General features: G+C 38.5%; 1 protein-coding gene across 1 annotated transcript in view; it reads right to left on the bottom strand.

Moving 5' to 3' along the window:
- The window catches only part of LOC107589579 (collagen alpha-1(XIII) chain-like), a 107,607-nt gene that overhangs the window by 21,530 nt on the left and 67,170 nt on the right, over positions 1 to 18,907 (bottom strand). The window contains exons 5-14 of the mRNA XM_016278066.1: positions 16,872 to 16,907; positions 15,314 to 15,340; positions 13,189 to 13,239; positions 10,999 to 11,034; positions 9,641 to 9,667; positions 9,319 to 9,345; positions 7,605 to 7,631; positions 7,459 to 7,485; positions 7,317 to 7,343; positions 4,662 to 4,703 (exon numbers count right to left, since the gene is read on the bottom strand). Of these exons, the coding sequence (XP_016133552.1) occupies positions 4,662 to 4,703; positions 7,317 to 7,343; positions 7,459 to 7,485; positions 7,605 to 7,631; positions 9,319 to 9,345; positions 9,641 to 9,667; positions 10,999 to 11,034; positions 13,189 to 13,239; positions 15,314 to 15,340; positions 16,872 to 16,907 (327 nt within the window). The remainder of the gene's footprint in view (positions 1 to 4,661; positions 4,704 to 7,316; positions 7,344 to 7,458; positions 7,486 to 7,604; positions 7,632 to 9,318; positions 9,346 to 9,640; positions 9,668 to 10,998; positions 11,035 to 13,188; positions 13,240 to 15,313; positions 15,341 to 16,871; positions 16,908 to 18,907) is intronic.

The raw sequence follows: 18,907 nt of genomic DNA, 5'->3' as shown, positions 1-18,907 counted from the left end.
CCTAACACTGTGGTCTTCAGCAGTCTGTACCATTGTCTCCAAACATGGTGCTCTAAATCGGTGCACACAGACTACACACCTATAGAAATAAGATGGAGGACCGGTGCCAACCGTGGTCAACCTGTGCCAGGGGCACTTCCTGGAGTGGGCAGTAAAGGCATAGAGCCTTTTTTATAAAGCCAAAGTGGAAAGACTAATTTTGCTGCCAAATAAGCTGTCACATTCTTTTGTTAACTTTTGACTGTCGTTGTGCTGATTATAGAATCAGATTTGTTTGTTAATATGGCAAGTCTTGTTCACTGTTCTTAAGGGATTTGATGAGTAACTGTAGACTGACAAAGGATACAAATGTACATGGTGAGCTTATAAACATCCCATGAAATGGCTTAACGAATGAAGTTTAGTTTTCATTTTAGATAGCAGCTGATTGGACGACAAAAAAAAAGAACATTCCGATGAGTTTTGGACTTTTTTCAATGAAGAGAAAGAATTTTAAATGTGTATATGTGCTGGAAGTTAATTGGTATTTTACAACAATTTACAACAGTGTTCTATTTGTTAACATTAGTTAATGCAACATCTAAAATTAAATTAAAAATACTTTATAGTATTTATTAATATTGGTAAAATATTAGCATATGAATATATTTTTAGCATGTTGTATAAACTAACATCAGTTAATATGGGAACACTTTTAATGTGTCCTTGTTACAGGTTAAAGGTATTATAAGACGTGATAGTAAATTATGCATAATTACAAGAAACACTAAACCAAACCCTAAACCTACAATAAGTACATGTAGTTAATTAATATTACTCAGTACATATTTGTAACCAGGACACATTAAAATAAAGTGTGGCCTTTAATATAATATCAACAAGCATGAATTGACAATGAACAATAGCAAAATTAATATTAAACTATATGATAGAATTCTTTAAAAATTGATGTCTATTGTTCACGATACCTGATGCATTAACTTTTACGTAATTTTGCCTCAAAGTTAACAGATGTGACCTGATTTCATGGGGTCTTTAAAATATTTCTCACATCTAAAATTCTCTAGTAGTTGTATTTTAAGTATTTCCAAAATGATCTCTGAAAAAGTATTACTATACCATTACAAATACCATTCAGATGACAGCTTAAAAATACTTGAACGATTCCTAAATTTGCCCAACATTATAATAGGACTAGACATAAGGATAATCCATTATATATTAGTGACTTTTATTGAGCTAATGTCCAGTTAAAACAGATGGACAATGTCTGAAATGACAGAGAGGGCCTGACAGAAGCTCTTCCTGTGGGGTAGGGTTTATATACCAATAAATCTTGTGAATTGGACATTATTTTAGAAAATAAGTGTATTTCACATGGACTATGTCATATCATGACAATGAAACTATAGGCTATGATATTTGTCTAGAGCTCAGGGAGGGTCACTAACAGGCCCGGCTGGCAGTGGGTGGACGAAGGTTGGCATCCGTAGGGAAGGGGTGCGAGGGTGGCAGAGAGAGATGTACCTTGAGGCGCTTTAGGATTAGAGGGCTTATTGAGGGCATGTTGCGGACGGTGATGGGCAACATCTGCTGAGGTCACAAAGCACAGGTGGGCCACAGTGCACAAAACCAGTTCACCAGGAGGCCAAAGGAAGGAAACAGGCCAGAAAGAGGAGAGGAGGGTAAGGGGAAAACAGAAAAACAAGTGAAAAAGAGAGTGAACAGTGAGGAAAGAGCAAGGCAAGGGCATAGAGAAAGAGAGAGACGAAGTAGAAGAAGGAAAAGACAGAGCCGAACGAATTCAGCATCACTGAACAGAGTCACGGGTCCATCAAAGTGGAGTTCTGTAGCTCTGTGTGCTAGTTTTTGTAATTTTCACAAATATGATTATACTGTTTCTAATAAGTAGGGCTGTTAATTTAATGCATTCATTTACTGTGGTTGATTATTCAACTTTTAACACAATTAATCATCAAATTAATTTGTAAAGCTGGAAAAAGATTTACGTTCAATAATATGTAGTTCAAATAAATCGACTGACAGCCTTATTAAAACATTTACATATCAAACATTATCATTATCAGTGATAATGTTTCTATCTTCATTTCCACTGTGACGGCATCTGTGACTCTGCAGCAACGCTGCGTAGATCAGGCTGGATTCAGTCTTGCCACAAAGAGAGCTTCGCAATGGACTTACTGTGGCCTGTCCTCCAGCACAGACGTTGACAATTCGGCGTTTCTGTTGAGATCAGCAGCATTGCAAAGTACAGATTGAAGAGTTATTGACCCATAGATATACCACTAATAATTGATGTTACCTTACAACTTGCCTTCTTGGGAGTTGCCTGTATTTCACAACTCTATTTAATGGTTTACACATAAAAATGCATCCCAAAGAACTGAAGACTACTGAAAATGCTGCAGTTCAGCATTCTTTCTTTAATTCTAATTTTAATTCCCACTGTGGTCTTCAGCAGTCTGTACCATTGTCTCCAAACATGGTGCTCTAAATCGGTGCACACAGACTACACACCTATAGAAATAAGATGGAGGACCGGTGCCAACCGTGGTCAACCTGTGCCAGGGGCACTTCCTGGAGTGGGCAGTAAAGGCATAGAGCCTTTTTTATAAAGCCAAAGTGGAAAGACTAATTTTGCTGCCAAATAAGCTGTCACATTCTTTTGTTAACTTTTGACTGTCGTTGTGCTGATTATAGAATCAGATTTGTTTGTTAATATGGCAAGTCTTGTTCACTGTTCTTAAGGGATTTGATGAGTAACTGTAGACTGACAAAGGATACAAATGTACATGGTGAGCTTATAAACATCCCATGAAATGGCTTAACGAATGAAGTTTAGTTTTCATTTTAGATAGCAGCTGATTGGACGACAAAAAAAAAGAACATTCCGATGAGTTTTGGACTTTTTTCAATGAAGAGAAAGAATTTTAAATGTGTATATGTGCTGGAAGTTAATTGGTATTTTACAACAATTTACAACAGTGTTCTATTTGTTAACATTAGTTAATGCAACATCTAAAATTAAATTAAAAATACTTTATAGTATTTATTAATATTGGTAAAATATTAGCATATGAATATATTTTTAGCATGTTGTATAAACTAACATCAGTTAATATGGGAACACTTTTAATGTGTCCTTGTTACAGGTTAAAGGTATTATAAGACGTGATAGTAAATTATGCATAATTACAAGAAACACTAAACCAAACCCTAAACCTACAATAAGTACATGTAGTTAATTAATATTACTCAGTATATATTTGTAACCAGGACACATTAAAATAAAGTGTGGCCTTTAATATAATATCAACAAGCATGAATTGACAATGAACAATAGCAAAATTAATATTAAACTATATGATAGAATTCTTTAAAAATTGATGTCTATTGTTCACGATACCTGATGCATTAACTTTTACGTAATTTTGCCTCAAAGTTAACAGATGTGACCTGATTTCATGGGGTCTTTAAAATATTTCTCACATCTAAAATTCTCTAGTAGTTGTATTTTAAGTATTTCCAAAATGATCTCTGAAAAAGTATTACTATACCATTACAAATACCATTCAGATGACAGCTTAAAAATACTTGAACGATTCCTAAATTTGCCCAACATTATAATAGGACTAGACATAAGGATAATCCATTATATATTAGTGACTTTTATTGAGCTAATGTCCAGTTAAAACAGATGGACAATGTCTGAAATGACAGAGAGGGCCTGACAGAAGCTCTTCCTGTGGGGTAGGGTTTATATACCAATAAATCTTGTGAATTGGACATTATTTTAGAAAATAAGTGTATTTCACATGGACTATGTCATATCATGACAATGAAACTATAGGCTATGATATTTGTCTAGAGCTCAGGGAGGGTCACTAACAGGCCCGGCTGGCAGTGGGTGGACGAAGGTTGGCATCCGTAGGGAAGGGGTGCGAGGGTGGCAGAGAGAGATGTACCTTGAGGCGCTTTAGGATTAGAGGGCTTATTGAGGGCATGTTGCGGACGGTGATGGGCAACATCTGCTGAGGTCACAAAGCACAGGTGGGCCACAGTGCACAAAACCAGTTCACCAGGAGGCCAAAGGAAGGAAACAGGCCAGAAAGAGGAGAGGAGGGTAAGGGGAAAACAGAAAAACAAGTGAAAAAGAGAGTGAACAGTGAGGAAAGAGCAAGGCAAGGGCATAGAGAAAGAGAGAGACGAAGTAGAAGAAGGAAAAGACAGAGCCGAACGAATTCAGCATCACTGAACAGAGTCACGGGTCCATCAAAGTGGAGTTCTGTAGCTCTGTGTGCTAGTTTTTGTAATTTTCACAAATATGATTATACTGTTTCTAATAAGTAGGGCTGTTAATTTAATGCATTCATTTACTGTGGTTGATTATTCAACTTTTAACACAATTAATCATCAAATTAATTTGTAAAGCTGGAAAAAGATTTACGTTCAGTAATATGTAGTTCAAATAAATCGACTGACAGCCTTATTAAAACATTTACATATCAAACATTATCATTATCAGTGATAATGTTTCTATCTTAATTTCCACTGTGACGGCATCTGTGACTCTGCAGCAACGCTGCGTAGATCAGGCTGGATTCAGTCTTGCCACAAAGAGAGCTTCGCAATGGACTTACTGTGGCCTGTCCTCCAGCACAGACGTTGACAATTCGGCGTTTCTGTTGAGATCAGCAGCATTGCAAAGTACAGATTGAAGAGTTATTGACCCATAGATATACCACTAATAATTGATGTTACCTTACAACTTGCCTTCTTGGGAGTTGCCTGTATTTCACAACTCTATTTAATGGTTTACACATAAAAATGCATCCCAAAGAACTGAAGACTACTGAAAATGCTGCAGTTCAGCATTCTTTCTTTAATTCTAATTTTAATTCCAATTCAATCAAATGTTGGTTTAAATTTTTCAAAACCCTAATACATTTAGTTTATTTCCAGGTTTAAATGGAAAAATCAAACAAACACATTTTGAATGGGGTTTCAGATTTTTGGACCGTACTGTGCATGACAAATACACTACCATTCAAAGGTTTGGGGTTGGTAAGATTTGTCTCTTATGGTAAAATTCCAATTCAATCAAATGTTGGTTTAAATTTTTCAAAACCCTAATACATTTAGTTTATTTCCAGGTTTAAATGGAAAACACATTTTGAATGGGGTTTCAGATTTTTGGACCGTACTGTGCATGACAAATACACTACCATTCAAAGGTTTGGGGTTGGTAAGATTTGTCTCTTATGGTATTATTGTGAAATATTATTACAATGTAAAATAACTGTTGTCTATTGGAATATATTTTAAAATGTAATTTATTCCCGTAATGCAAAGCTGAATATTCAGCATCATTACTCCAGTCTTCAGTGTCACATGATCCTTCAGAAATCACTTTAATATATTGATTTAATAAACATTTATCAATGTTGAAAACAGTTGAGCTTTTTGTGGAAACAATTGTGCATTTATTTTCAGGATTATTTGAAGAATAGAAAGTTCAAAAGAACAGAATTTATTTAAAATATTAATCTTTATAGAATTATAAATGGTTTAGTGTCGCTTTTGGTCAATTTAATATATCTCCGAAAAAAAAATCTTACTGACCCCAAACTCTTGAACAGTAGTGTACATATTCAAATACAGTAACATTCAATAATTCAAATACAAGATATAAATATATTATAATTTATATATATTTTAAAAAATCAATATTAAGTAAAATGCATTAATAAATGCATTTTTACTATATTGGCTCACTGAATCTATATTGGCTCGCTGAATTTTAGAGTAAGAGGAAAGTGCAAGCAAATCAAGAAGGCAAGTGCTTTCAAGTGTTCTTATCTCCCTGCAGAAGGTTTTTCACCAATTTTACCAGAAAGTTGCATTATGTTAAGGTACTCTATGCATAAGGAGGCCAATCAAAATATGAAAGACACATGGTATTTATGTATTTAACATTTGGATGCATTTTTGATGCCATATAAAGTTACAGTTGCAAAGTGTACCTTAAAATGATATACCACAACCATAAAAGTTCCCTGAGAAGGCCAAAGAAAAAGCAGGAGAACAGCTGCGTGTTAAGATGTGTCATTATAAATTCCTACAGTGTTTTCAATCAGTTGTAATAACAGGCACCTTTCTGCACCTCCAGCAGTGCACGTGAATAAACTAGAGCACAGTTCTCAGCTATGTCTCTCTTTGCAGCAGGACTGTAACACACACATATTCACGGTTTTAGGGATGAGGGACAGCGAACAGCCCACAAACCTTCAACATTAGAGCCTGACTGGAGTGCAAAGCTGCCAGCGTTTTCATCTGGAGCCCCTGCTTAAAATGGCCCAACATACAAATACACGGATATGGATACGGATACATAAACACACGCACACTCAAGTGATAATTCCCATTTTTGTTCCACCACTGCAGGGTGTATCCTTTCAGTCTAGCGCAGTGACCTCTGGGTTTAACCCTAACTGCAAGGAACTTATAGTACACAACCACCCAAAAAGACCACCCTTATGTGCAGTTTTCTAAATAGACTACTGCCTCCCATGTGGCCTAGCCGACATGCATGAAAAACAGCTGTTTTGATGTGATATGGCTGTATGATATACTTCATACACTTATTTCTACACAATAAAAACAGTGATTAAATACTTAGAAAGAAGACTATCAACTTGTGTCCTGCTGCTATTACTGTTATTTCTTTTTCAAGCCAAACACAGATTCAGAAGAAACATATACTGCCAAGGCTGTTTAAAGGTCTATTTTTATATTGCATGCTGTTTTTGAGATTACATAATTGATAAAATAGCTTCAAAAGGCCAAAATTGCTTTTGAATAGACCAGGGCTGTTACCAAAACCTTATCAAATCCAATTCAGCAGGCTTTTGGTAAAATTGCCTTGTTTACATGAAACTGATTTCCCCGAGAGAGAGCTGATAAAGTTTGAGGCCCTGTCTTGGCATGTGCTGCCTATCCAAGACAACATCCAAGCTGTCAATCTACTGTTCCTGCCTTTTCCCCCTCATTTTAATGTCTCTAATTTAACAGCAAAACATATTGTAAATGTCTTTTTAAGGGAAAACATGACAGATCACTTTGACAAACAGAAAAATATCACATAAACAGGAATGAAAACATATGCTTGGGATTTTCCAGCACTCAACACCAGATAACTTTTGAATCATAGTCGGTAGCTTATTTTAATACGTAAATGAACTGTGTTTATGATATCACAATATCAATTCAATAAGTTTAATAAAACATTCACTCACCCTGTGAGTATAGTCACCACATACACCCTAGAAAAAATTAAAAATAAAAATCCATCACACACAGTCCTCTAAGGGTATTTCACAAATTATAATAACATTAGCTACTATTTTAAACTTTAATGCATTTCATGCATGATTTTACCTTCTCTCCTTTTGGACCAGGTTCACCCTGAAAAATAAAATTTGAACAAAAATTTAAAGTCCATCCAAAACCTAATTTATGCATAACATTCCACAGCCACGTGAAATTATGACTATATACTAATACATATTAAAACAAATGCTTACTGGTACTCCTTTAGGACCACGAGGACCCTGGGAAAATAATCAGAATAACAATATGGAATTGTTACTGGATTGTCCATGATTAACTTTTCCTGTTTACAAAACCTCTCAGCCATAACAAGCACATAAATGGTTGGAAAAGGAAAAACAAAAAATAAACCTTTTTATTTTATTTTTTAAGTGCTAAGGCTGAAGCTAAATTTTGCTTGAGGAAGCTTTTGTAGGTTACAAGTGTCATTGTGTGCTTGTATGGAGGGCATTAATAAAACAATGTCCCACAATGCATTATGCTCTCTTAAAAAAACATGTAATCCACAGCCTTAGAGCTGACAGCTAGATTGATTAAATGCCTTCAGAGGAGCCATAATATACATCCAGAAACATATCAGTTTCTTTAATACTACCATATATGAACAAATGAGCAAATGTGAAGCATGAAGAATCTAATTAGAAACTTGATAAAAGATGAAAAATCCAGCTTAGGTTGTATTTGGGTAAGCTATGTATTATTTAATAGCTCAATGTGGCATGTTCAAAAGCTCAGCAGGGGCCGTTCAGCTCTTATGCTGTCTTATAAAGGTGTCATTTCGGAAAAGTGATTCTCTTTTATAGTTTCTAAGCTTGCCATTTCCCACGATGCTATAAAAGAAAGAACATAGAGGTTGTACTATATTTCACAAGGAATGGTTTAAAGCGCACAGTTTGGAAGTGTAATGTCTCTGCCCATTGTCTTTCATCACGTAAAAGAAAGATGTGGACTACATTTTTCAAATTGCAGTTTAAGAGGACAGAGCCAACCCAATATCCTTGTTTTAATACCACAGGTGGCCATAGTCATACAGATATTGACTTAAAGTCACTTTTGACAAACCCCACTGAATGGAATGGGTAAGCAGCCTCTCTTCTCTCACACATACCACCATTTAGTCACTGTACCCATTAATCAAACAAGAAGAGTGTTGTTCTTGTGAATTTATATGGCCATGCTTACAGCCTAGATAAACATCACTGTAACAAGCCATCTTGAAAACAAATGGCTCAACTGGTGAGTTTTATAGACACTGACAAATTTCTCTTTGTGATATGTTTTACTTTTTTACATATTTCTCTTTATGACAGATGGTTTTTATTCCAACGATATTTCATTAGTGAAAGCAAACATGACAGATCTCATGATGTGTGTCCTTTTTGGCCATAGTCATACAGATATTGACTTAAAGTCACTTTTGACAAACCCCACTGAATGGAATGGGTAAGCAGCCTCTCTTCTCTCACACATACTACCATTTAGTCACTGTACCCATTAATCAAACAAGAAGAGTGTTGTTCTTGTGAATTTATATGGCCATGCTTACAGCCTAGATAAACATCACTGTAACAAGCCATCTTGAAAACAAATGGCTCAACTGGTGAGTTTTATAGACACTGACAAATTTCTCTTTGTGATATGTTTTACTTTTTTACATATTTCTCTTTATGACAGATGGTTTTTATTCCAACGGTATTTCATTAGTGAAAGCAAACATGACAGATCTCATGATGTGTGTCCTTTTAAACTAAAAGTATTTAGATTTGTATTTTAACACTTCAGTTAATTCCAGCCAAGGTTAAAATGTGTTTTCTTAAGATCACATTCATAGGAAACTGTTTTTGCACTGCAGCTTTAAAGTCAGTTAATAATGGCAAAAAAATTTAAAATGGTAATAAAAATTCTTACCATATCACCTTTTGGACCATTCTGTCCCTGTAAGGTTGAAAAAAAAAAAAGTTTGGCAAAGGAAAAATATCCATTCTCTTTAATCTTTTTAAGTAGTACAAATTACTGCATTCTTTGTGCACATACTGTTATCGATTTTATATTCTGTCATGATGGTGACAATAGAGAATTTATTATAATAATTAGCATAATTATTATTACCATAATTATCCTCTTTATTGCCAAAATGACAGTCAATTATCAATTGCTGCCAAATAATTTGGTACAAAGGTTCGGAGGTTCCAATTACTGAAACATTTGTAAGGAATGATGTGAAACTCACAGGTTTCCCGTCCAAGCCGATGGGGCCCTGGGAAAAAAAAGTGGGAGAACAGCAGATTGGTGACATTATGAAGGCACAAAACAGCTCCAATTCTCCTGTCTAGACTAGCTGACTAATATGACAATGTTTATGGAAAAAAAAGTTATTTCCTTGAGGGTCAGGCTATAAGGCAGAGGTGAAGCGTAAAAGACTCACTAGAAACACTGTGGGTATTGTACTTTAACTCTGTGTACCCAATGTGTCCAGCAGATCAGTGATCATGCAGGGTAATAAACACCTAAAAACTGATTTTAATATCCAGAGCACGCAGACTGCCTATAGAAAGGGCTCAGGGACATTTATACACCTTACAGTGCCTATATAATCTCACATGATCCAACTTCAGTGGTTTTCAAGCCCTGGGTCCCGACCCTCGGGTGGGTCACCAAGATGATTTAAGGAAAATGTATACATTTATGTAACAAAGTTCAAGACTCAGGGAAGAACTGGCAAACATAACTTTAATAACAAAATAAACATAAACAACAAAACGAAAGTAAGTGGCAGCCGTCTCACAGCAGACTCCAGTGTACATCTGTCTCTCTGTGTTTGCGGTCTGGAGAGCATCAAAGGTTTCTATTCACATTGTGTTTTTGCAGCATTGAACACTGTAGGCAATCTGTTGATTTCTGGAACGTGATGGCCAATCAGCTGTTTCAGTTAGTCACGATCCACTCACCTCTCAAAACACCAGAGTTCTGCAACTCGCGAATCCTCTCATTATAATCAACAAAGTGTGGACGTGATGTAAATAATAGATTCATTGTGCAGTGTAGAGAGATTCATTGATTATAATGGAATTTTCTGAGATCGCTAAAAAAACTGAAATGAGTGACAGCTTTTCAGTGGTTATAAAGGGAGCACTCTTTGCGCGCTTTCTTGACTATATATATAATCCATTCAGAATTTGAATAAGTTTTGTTTTTCATGCTGCTAAGAGGACCAACTTGGCATATACGCTGCAAAGTTTCAGAAGTGACATTCGCATATAAATGGAGTATTCCCTCTTGAAATCACAATGACTGACAGTGATAATCATAATAATTGACTGGACAAAATATGTTACGTATAAAAAGATGTGCATGAAGGCTAAAGCACCCTAACTAATTTCATCTATCTATCTGTCTATGCTTGATTTGATGCATGTAAATGGTTGTATAGGGTCACATCAATTTAAAAAGAAATATATGTTTATTCTCACTTCCTTGAGTCATTTCCACTTACATCCATTAAATAAGGGGCTTAATGATGGCTTTTATAAACTAACAAATAAACTCTACACAAGTTTATCCAATTGGCTTCAGACAAAAGTCACTTACCGGAAAGCCTGGAAATCCTCTAGTACCGGGTTGTCCCTGAGGGGAGACAGAAAGAAAAAAGAAGAGGAGTTATTTTCTATAGGAAAAACATCAGGATTATGTGAAGTCGATGAAATGAGGTCTGTGTTGAGAGATGCGGTATTGTTCCTCCAAACTCAGTTGTGTCGTAATTGAGGTTGAAGGACAGGAGCCTTCCTGCTCTCTAGGAAGCACTTTGAGGAGACAAAGACAAATAAAGCTCTAAAAAATGTGGGACACCGACTGAAATTCAACACTGGAAAGAACAATCTGAAAAACATTAAAGAGTTGTCCTTATGCAATATGTGAGAGCCAATGAGACAAGGCTAACAAATTAAATAAGTAAATGTCAGTAATGATTAGTGCTACATTCTCCTGTGAACAATGCCAAGTTTGCTTTCCTGAAAAACCTTTGTAGCCCTTGGGAAAAAAGGAAGTCATTCAATATGCCTGGCAAAAAAGAACTGCATTGGAGCAACCTGAGAGAAAATTACAAGGAAGAGGTGAACAGAGCTAATGAAGGGGATTGTGTGTCTGGGTCTCAGGTAGTTATTGGAACATGGTTGATTTTCTCTGCCTTGGGAACCTGGTCTGGAATAATGGAAGTAGCAGCAGAATCACCCGAAACAGAACTGACAACATTAATTTTGTTGGCATGAAAATGTAGCAAAGAGTAACAGAAAACAATTGAATAAAACAAGTCTAGTCTACTGAAAAGAACTCCTCTAAACCAAAAATCCACTATGGCCGCAACACATAACATTCTTCAGGAGTGATACAACATCAATTTCCTGACTGCAGTCTGTCTTGGAATTAAACCCAGATTAAATATCACTTTTCAGTTGTTTTCAGGACAGACACAATTTTTCAAAGTGTACCTTGAACAAAACATGACAAATACAACAAAAGATACTTGACAACATAAGACAGGGGTTTTCAAACTGGGGTCCAGCAAAGCAAATGGATCAAAAAAAAAAAGGATTTAGCATCTTTATTTTTTAAGACCTGTCAAAGTGTCAATGTTAAGTTAAGCATAGCTTGTATTTATGTTGTATCTTTGTTGTACTTTCAGTTTTAACCATGTTCCCCACCTGATCAGCCAAGACAGTAACTGTTGATCGAATAACAACTCAGTACACCATCTAATAATCCCTCTTGTCTATTCCCTAACTGCCCCACTTATGTGTGAGAAAGAAACTGTTACCGCCACATCATGTCTACCTGCCTGGCTAAAGCAGTCATTTCCGCTGGCCTTTCCACACTTTTGCCTCAAATCAACCTCTGTGACCCTTTTGGAGGTGAGGACAAAGCCTATGCTCTCAGCTCACCTGCTTAAGACATTCCCTGCAAATAAACTTCTCCCTGTCACCAGTTCTCTATGCCTGATGTCCACTCCTGACGTCTTATTAGAGGTGATGGGTCAGAGGTATAGAGAAGTGTATAATCAGCAAGCAGAAAGACAAGTGTCTGAACAGTCTGAAGGTTCTCCCATAAGAGTGTGCTGGGATAAATGGGGAAACCACAGGTTATGCACTGCATAATCAGCAAGGAAATTCCACTTCTGATGGCGTAACATTACGTTTTTGTCTTACTGAGTGGAATGCATGGAAAGGGAAAGAGTGCCAGTTTGGGGACAAGCCCCATTTCGTCTGATGACTGACCACTCATTAACAGATACAGCGCAATCTGCACGTCTAATGTCTGGATTATAATGACAAGGGCTGGAATGTTTTAATTCCTTCCTGCTAATGAAGATGAGAATCCAAATAGGCGTCATTATGTGGGAGTCACAGCCCCGAAATACTCTGATGCAGTGTAAGTGCTTCCATACAAGCTGCTGTGGGATCCCCGTCCTGTTCATGCACATTAGAGATTGTGTCTTGATTAGCAGAGATTTATTGGATTTGCTCCACATACAGTAGTGTGCTGGAGGATGCTGATCTTGCTTATCTACCCTACACCACATATTTATCGAGCTCACTTTGGGGTGGTCTGTAACTTCAGTGCGCGAAGAAAAACAATAGAAGAAACATTTGCCAAGAACCCCTGGAATCATAAAAGGATTAAGGCCAAAAGCTGCTAAAATCTGCACTATGACCTGTATCTACTCTGGAGAGCTGACATTAGGAGAAGATGATGAAGTGTTTTAGCAGTGACAGAGCAAACACTTACAGGAGGTCCTCGTGGGCCAATGATAGACAGACCTGGCTCTCCTGGCGCTCCCTATGGACAGATAGAGAGGTAGAAAGACAGTGAGGAGAGGAACTGACAGAAAGGAGACAGAATGGTATCCACTAAACTACACCTATTACACAAAGCCAAACGTATCAGTGAATATATTGTATCTGCAGAATAGAAAAACGTTCGCTGAAACACCCTGTAACATCTGTTTAACATAACTCTTTTGCTAAGCCGCCTCACGGAGAGCACTTGCATGTGGCTCAGAGGTGTACACAGTATTTTGGTCTGTAAGTAAAATGTCAACAGACCCAGGTTCTCATTTCAGGGTCGTAGTTAAGTCTTGACAGCGAATTGGTAGGGTCAGGGAGCACTGCTGAGTAAACAGCAAACGGCCCGGTGGGTTGGTTATCTGGTGCAAACTAGGTGATTTGCACTGTGTCGGCCTGTCCGCAGCACTGCACCAAACATCCAAGCGCAATCCTGCAACGCTCTGTGGTCAGACAGGAAAGCTCTCAGGTTTCCAGCACTTTCCCTAATTAGCTCTCTTCGTGTGAAACTCTATCAGGAAGACACCTTTGATGACCCAGCCATCCATCAAATTGTGGGCAATTTTTAATTTGTCTGGTTCGATGCCCACTTTATCACAGGATAGAGAAGTATTTGTTTTAGCACTTTTTTGAATCACCTACAAAGGTTACTGGTGAGTGAAAAGGGTGATGTATGAAACTGATTTCCAGGTTGTGGAAAAGGAAAAGACTAAGCTTTGCCCCTAAGGTTTATGGTTACCCACAGAATCTTGCAGAGATCTGTGCAATAGGACAACCGAAGATCTAGAGATATCCCTTTGAACAGGCTTACATTACAAGCATTTGGCAGCTAGGAAAGGGTACAGGACAAAGAGTCCAAATACAATCAGCCAAAGCAGGAGCAAAAAATTCTGCTGATATTCAAGGATTGGACTTACTAATGAATGATACGATCTTCACAGATTTCATTTCGTTCAGCAAGTAATCCTTTCTGTGTAAAGAATACATCTCAAGTTGTCTCAAGTTTTGCAGTTCTTGCAAAGTTCAACCAATCAATCACCAATTCGCCTGATTTTGGGCTTGAGCATTCCAACGCAACCAATTATGATTCAGCTGAATTTATTTCCTTGAGGACTGAAGCGCTACGGCTGCCAGTTTCAGGGCTAGCCCATTCATCTTGAGGGGGTTTGTTTTGATATCAAATGAAGTGAAGTTCTTCACCCAAAATTTGTTGGGTCAAGACTTACCCTTGCTGGAAGGTAAAACATGGCCGCACTTAAAAAGAGAGGATAAAAACTAAACCCCTGAAACAACGAGGGAAGCCCACTGATTATTCTGGATGAGAATCTGGCGGGTCTTTCCAAGGTCATATATTGTCTGCTTCTCTACTTGTCGGCTCGGTGGTCACATTGCTATTTATTTCCTTTCCAAGTTCTTTATAACCCCAATGTTTTTCTGGTAAGTGAGGGTAACCATTCAGAAGTTTCACTACTTTTCTGTGATGGTGAAGGATGAGGAACATGTTCCTCCACACATTGCTTGTTTGGCCTCAGACATTACACATCATTCAAGCTTGATGAAGGGAGGCCGCAGAACTGCTGGCTTGTACAAACACTGAGCACAGCTGCCAAAAGGAACTGGTTTAAGAATGGCTCAAACCACATTTGCCATAACAGGAACTGAAGTTCAATGCACTAAATACAGTATAGAGTGCTCACTCATACCAAATACAGACTCAAGGACACATCCAGTGACTACACCACTTTTAGATAGTTTTGGACGTGTCTAGAAGTGATAGGGTTTCGTAAGCTGCTCTATTCCAAACATCTCTTTGTCTAGAGTGGGGAGTCTTAAAACTTCAGAGCGCTCCAAGAATAAACACAGGTAATCCAAGCATTGTGGGAACCGTCTTCCGAATGTGACCCCCAAGGCCTTTCAAAATATAGCCTAAAGCCTTCCTGATATAAATCACGATACCTGCGCACTTTGTGCAATAGTTTCGGGTTGCCCCCCCCACCCGCATCAACACAGCCACCCACAATGAGAGAGAGTCTGAATTCTGCACATGCAGGCCAACATCCTGCACTTACCTTCTCCCCCAGGTTTCCCTTTAAGCCCTGGTCAGTCACAGCAGACACAGTCACATGCACAGTGAAAAGGAGAAAGACAGAGAGAGGAACCTGGGTTAGCAAGGTTCTGAGAGGACAAGGGCATGCAGCAGCCTGAGATGGAGCATTTGGAGGTCGGGAGAATGGGACACACTGATGTACTGGAGCATTTTGGGTTGTTGAGGGGTGGAGGCTACAGGGGAATGGAAGCACTGGAGTGTTACACTGCTGGCCTGTGGGGAGTAATGGATAGTAGATGAGGGGGCTGCTAACTTTTCTCACAGACAGACTGGTCAGTGGAGCAGTTTGGGGGGGGGGATAAGCCATGAAAGGTGAAAAAAACACTTCCTGTGAGAATCTAAAGGAGCACAATGTAGCTTTACACTGGGTGAAATATGGAAAGCTCTGCTTGGGGCTCACAGTTTGAGCTGAACACTGCTGAAACCTGCTTTTAGGTAGGGATTGTTTTTCAAGAGAAAGCATTAGGGTTGAGCTTAGAGTATGCAACCACACAAGGGTCAAGAGTCTGGAATGTCTCCTTTGAGGACAATGAAGTTTTATCGGTTTCTTGCTGAAAATGTTTAATGAAGAGTAGCTGCTACGCTCCAGGGGGACATCTATACGACTATGTGGATTTTGGTCGATCCTGCTTTCTTTTGCGACACATCATGCATTGCACTAATCTGAAAAATGGGTCCAAATGCACAAATCTTATGAATGAGGAGGTAAAACAGAGCTCATAACTGTCTGTGGTTTTCCAATCTGTTTCTCACATTTTTAATATTTACGTATTGTCTCTTTGTGGATATATATCCAAAATGTTTCTTCCAAGATCTCCTCAAGGTTTGGCTGCACATTTTAACTTCTCAGCATGTAGAGTGCAACTGATAAGCAAAAGGCCTTCTTTGAGGTCTATTTAAAGTTCAACAAGTAAAGCATTTTCACATGACTGAGCAGCCAAGACAAATTGAGTAATAAGGAGAGAGAGTTTCTCATCAAATGCAGCCAGAAAGAACTCTGGTCTTCAGTCCTTGTTCAAATGTGACAGGGGGGCTGTGAAATACTTCAGACTTCACAGTCAGACATTTTGTTAACTATTAATGGTGGTGATGAAGTGGGAACCATTTTCTGGCTAAATAAATAAGCTATAATTTTTGGTATACATCATATAGTTGTAGTTAATAGCTGAAACGCTACATTAAACTTTTGGAAGAAATTCATATGAAATATTGTGAATGCTTACATTCACAGTGAAAGCTAAAACAGGTCAAAATTAATTAGGAAGTGATACTAACCACTGATACTGGATTCTGTATACAACATACTCTGGTAACTAAAGCAAACATTACTCTTCAGTTCAGTCTGACCTTATATTATCAATGTGACCTTTGGCATAAATACAAAAGTGTCGTACAGTTGCATTTAGAAATGTTCAGCTAGAAATTATGTCAATGGCATGACACTGACCAATTATTCAAGACAACAGCCATTTACTACAGACTAGCTGGTTGGCCTTAGTGCATTTCATCAAATCACTCACCATTCTTCCAGGAATGCCCATTGATCCTTTGTCTCCCTAGTGGTCAATGCAAAGTCAAGAAGGGAAATCAGGAACAAATAATCTGACAGATTGAACCTCTACATTCTATTGGAGTTATTACCACTACCGCTAGTGACTAAATGACATTCAGCTACATGTTCACATAGTAAGGCTATAAAGAGTTAGTAAAGTTAAGCTGGCCAATGTGATTCTAACTAAATGTCTATATTACTAAACATTCACTGACTGTACTGTTAAATTTAAAGGTGATGATGCAGGCATGCCAAATACTGTCTTGGAAAAAAAAAACTACAAGTCAGCTACTCATGAATTTGATGATGAATGTGTAGTGGTCAGACAGCAAGTGTCACCAGTGGTTACATGATATCAATGAAAGCATGAGGTTAATGCAGCGTATTTTTATATTAGGCCCATTTCATAATCACGGTTCTTGCATAAGATGACGTTTGCTAGCTGACCATATGACAGATGATGAAGTGACTGAAAAAGACAGCAGTGTGGAAGCATGACAGTTTGTTTCTTATTGGAATGGTTTAAAGGAATAGTTCACCAAAAAAATGAAAATCCCGTAATTTATTCGCCCATACGTCACTTTAAACCCACATGACTCCCTTTCTCCCTCTGAAAACAAAAGGGAAAAAAATCTGAGGATTTTTTTCTCATGCTGCTTTCCATGCAATTACAATGGACAGAAACTAAAGCTTTCAAACTTTAAAAATGACAGAAAAGCACTATACAGCAGTGGCGTTCCATCCATATAAGCTGCGAATGCTCCGCATACCCAGGCCATTTGAGAGAATAAGTTCACGGGATAATTCATATAAAAATGATTATAAATTGATCCCTTGTCATTTGAAATGTAACTTAAAGCTTAAAGAGTTAGGAATAAGTACGTAAAATTTTCTTTAAATCTACCATCTGCGATTGCTTCTGGGTGAGCATATTCTCCGCAGCTTTCTCGCCTCCGCTCTGTTGCTATGATTTGTCAGGATTATAGCGTGTTCTCAGTGATTTGCTGGTCTGCGGCAGATTTAATGCACGAGGTAAGCTGTTCGCGAAGCGCTCGCCCAAGTGGAAAAATGTGCTGTTGCTGCCAGATCTCGATTGCCGAAAATTACATGGTGTTTGATGCAAAACCAACTCGACTAAATCAAAAGAAAAAAACACTAACTGTATATTTTTATTTTGTCAAGCAAAGCAAATTGAAAAAAAAAGTTGAATAACGACTCTAGGTTACGTATGTAACCATGGTTCCCCCGAAGGAACGAGACACTGCGTCGAGATTCGCTTTGGGAACGCCCTTGCGTGACCGCATTCTGAAGCACGTGTCAAATCAGTGCAATGGAGCAGCGAGACGTCACGAGCAGGGTGACGTAAGCACCAGAAAGTATAAAAACACATCCAGCAGAGAGTGCAAACCAGCTTCGATGAAGTAGCGCCTGCAAGGATGCAGGGAGTATGGCAAAGAGACGCAGCGTCTCGTTCCCTCGGGGAACCATGGTTACATACGTAACCTAGAGACGTTCCCCTTCAGGAACTCGAGCTGCATCGAGATTCGCTTTGGGAACGAGAATACCCACTGCGCCATACTACCAAGTCCCTGCCTGTGTGTGTATCTTATGAGCACATCATGAAGAGAGAACTTGGGAACCTGGGGTAGATGCCAGGTCTAGGTTGTAAAAGCGGACAAAAGTGTGCGGAGAGGACCAGCCCGCCGCAGCACAAATGTCCTGCAAGGCCACACCCAAGTTGAAAGCCTTGGAGAGACCATACTCCTGGTCGAGTGCGCTCTGACCCCCATAGCCGACGGGAGGCCAGAGGACTCGTAAGCTAGTGAGATAGCCTCGACCACCCACCTACTCGTAGTCTGCTTGGTCGCCAGAAATCCCTTCTTTGGCGGACCAAAACAAACAAAAAACTGATCTGCCTTACGCGACGGGGCAGCCCTGTGTGCGTAAGCGTCCAGTGCTCGAACTGGACAGAGCAGATTAAGCCTTTCTTGGCCTACTTCCTGG

The sequence above is a fragment of the Sinocyclocheilus grahami genome, unplaced genomic scaffold, assembly GCF_001515645.1.
Source record: "Sinocyclocheilus grahami isolate Dianchi unplaced genomic scaffold, SAMN03320097.WGS_v1.1 scaffold117.1, whole genome shotgun sequence".
NCBI lineage: Eukaryota > Metazoa > Chordata > Actinopteri > Cypriniformes > Cyprinidae > Sinocyclocheilus > Sinocyclocheilus grahami.
The sequence above is the reverse complement of the archived record's forward strand: the minus strand, read 5'-3'. Positions and strand labels throughout refer to the sequence as shown.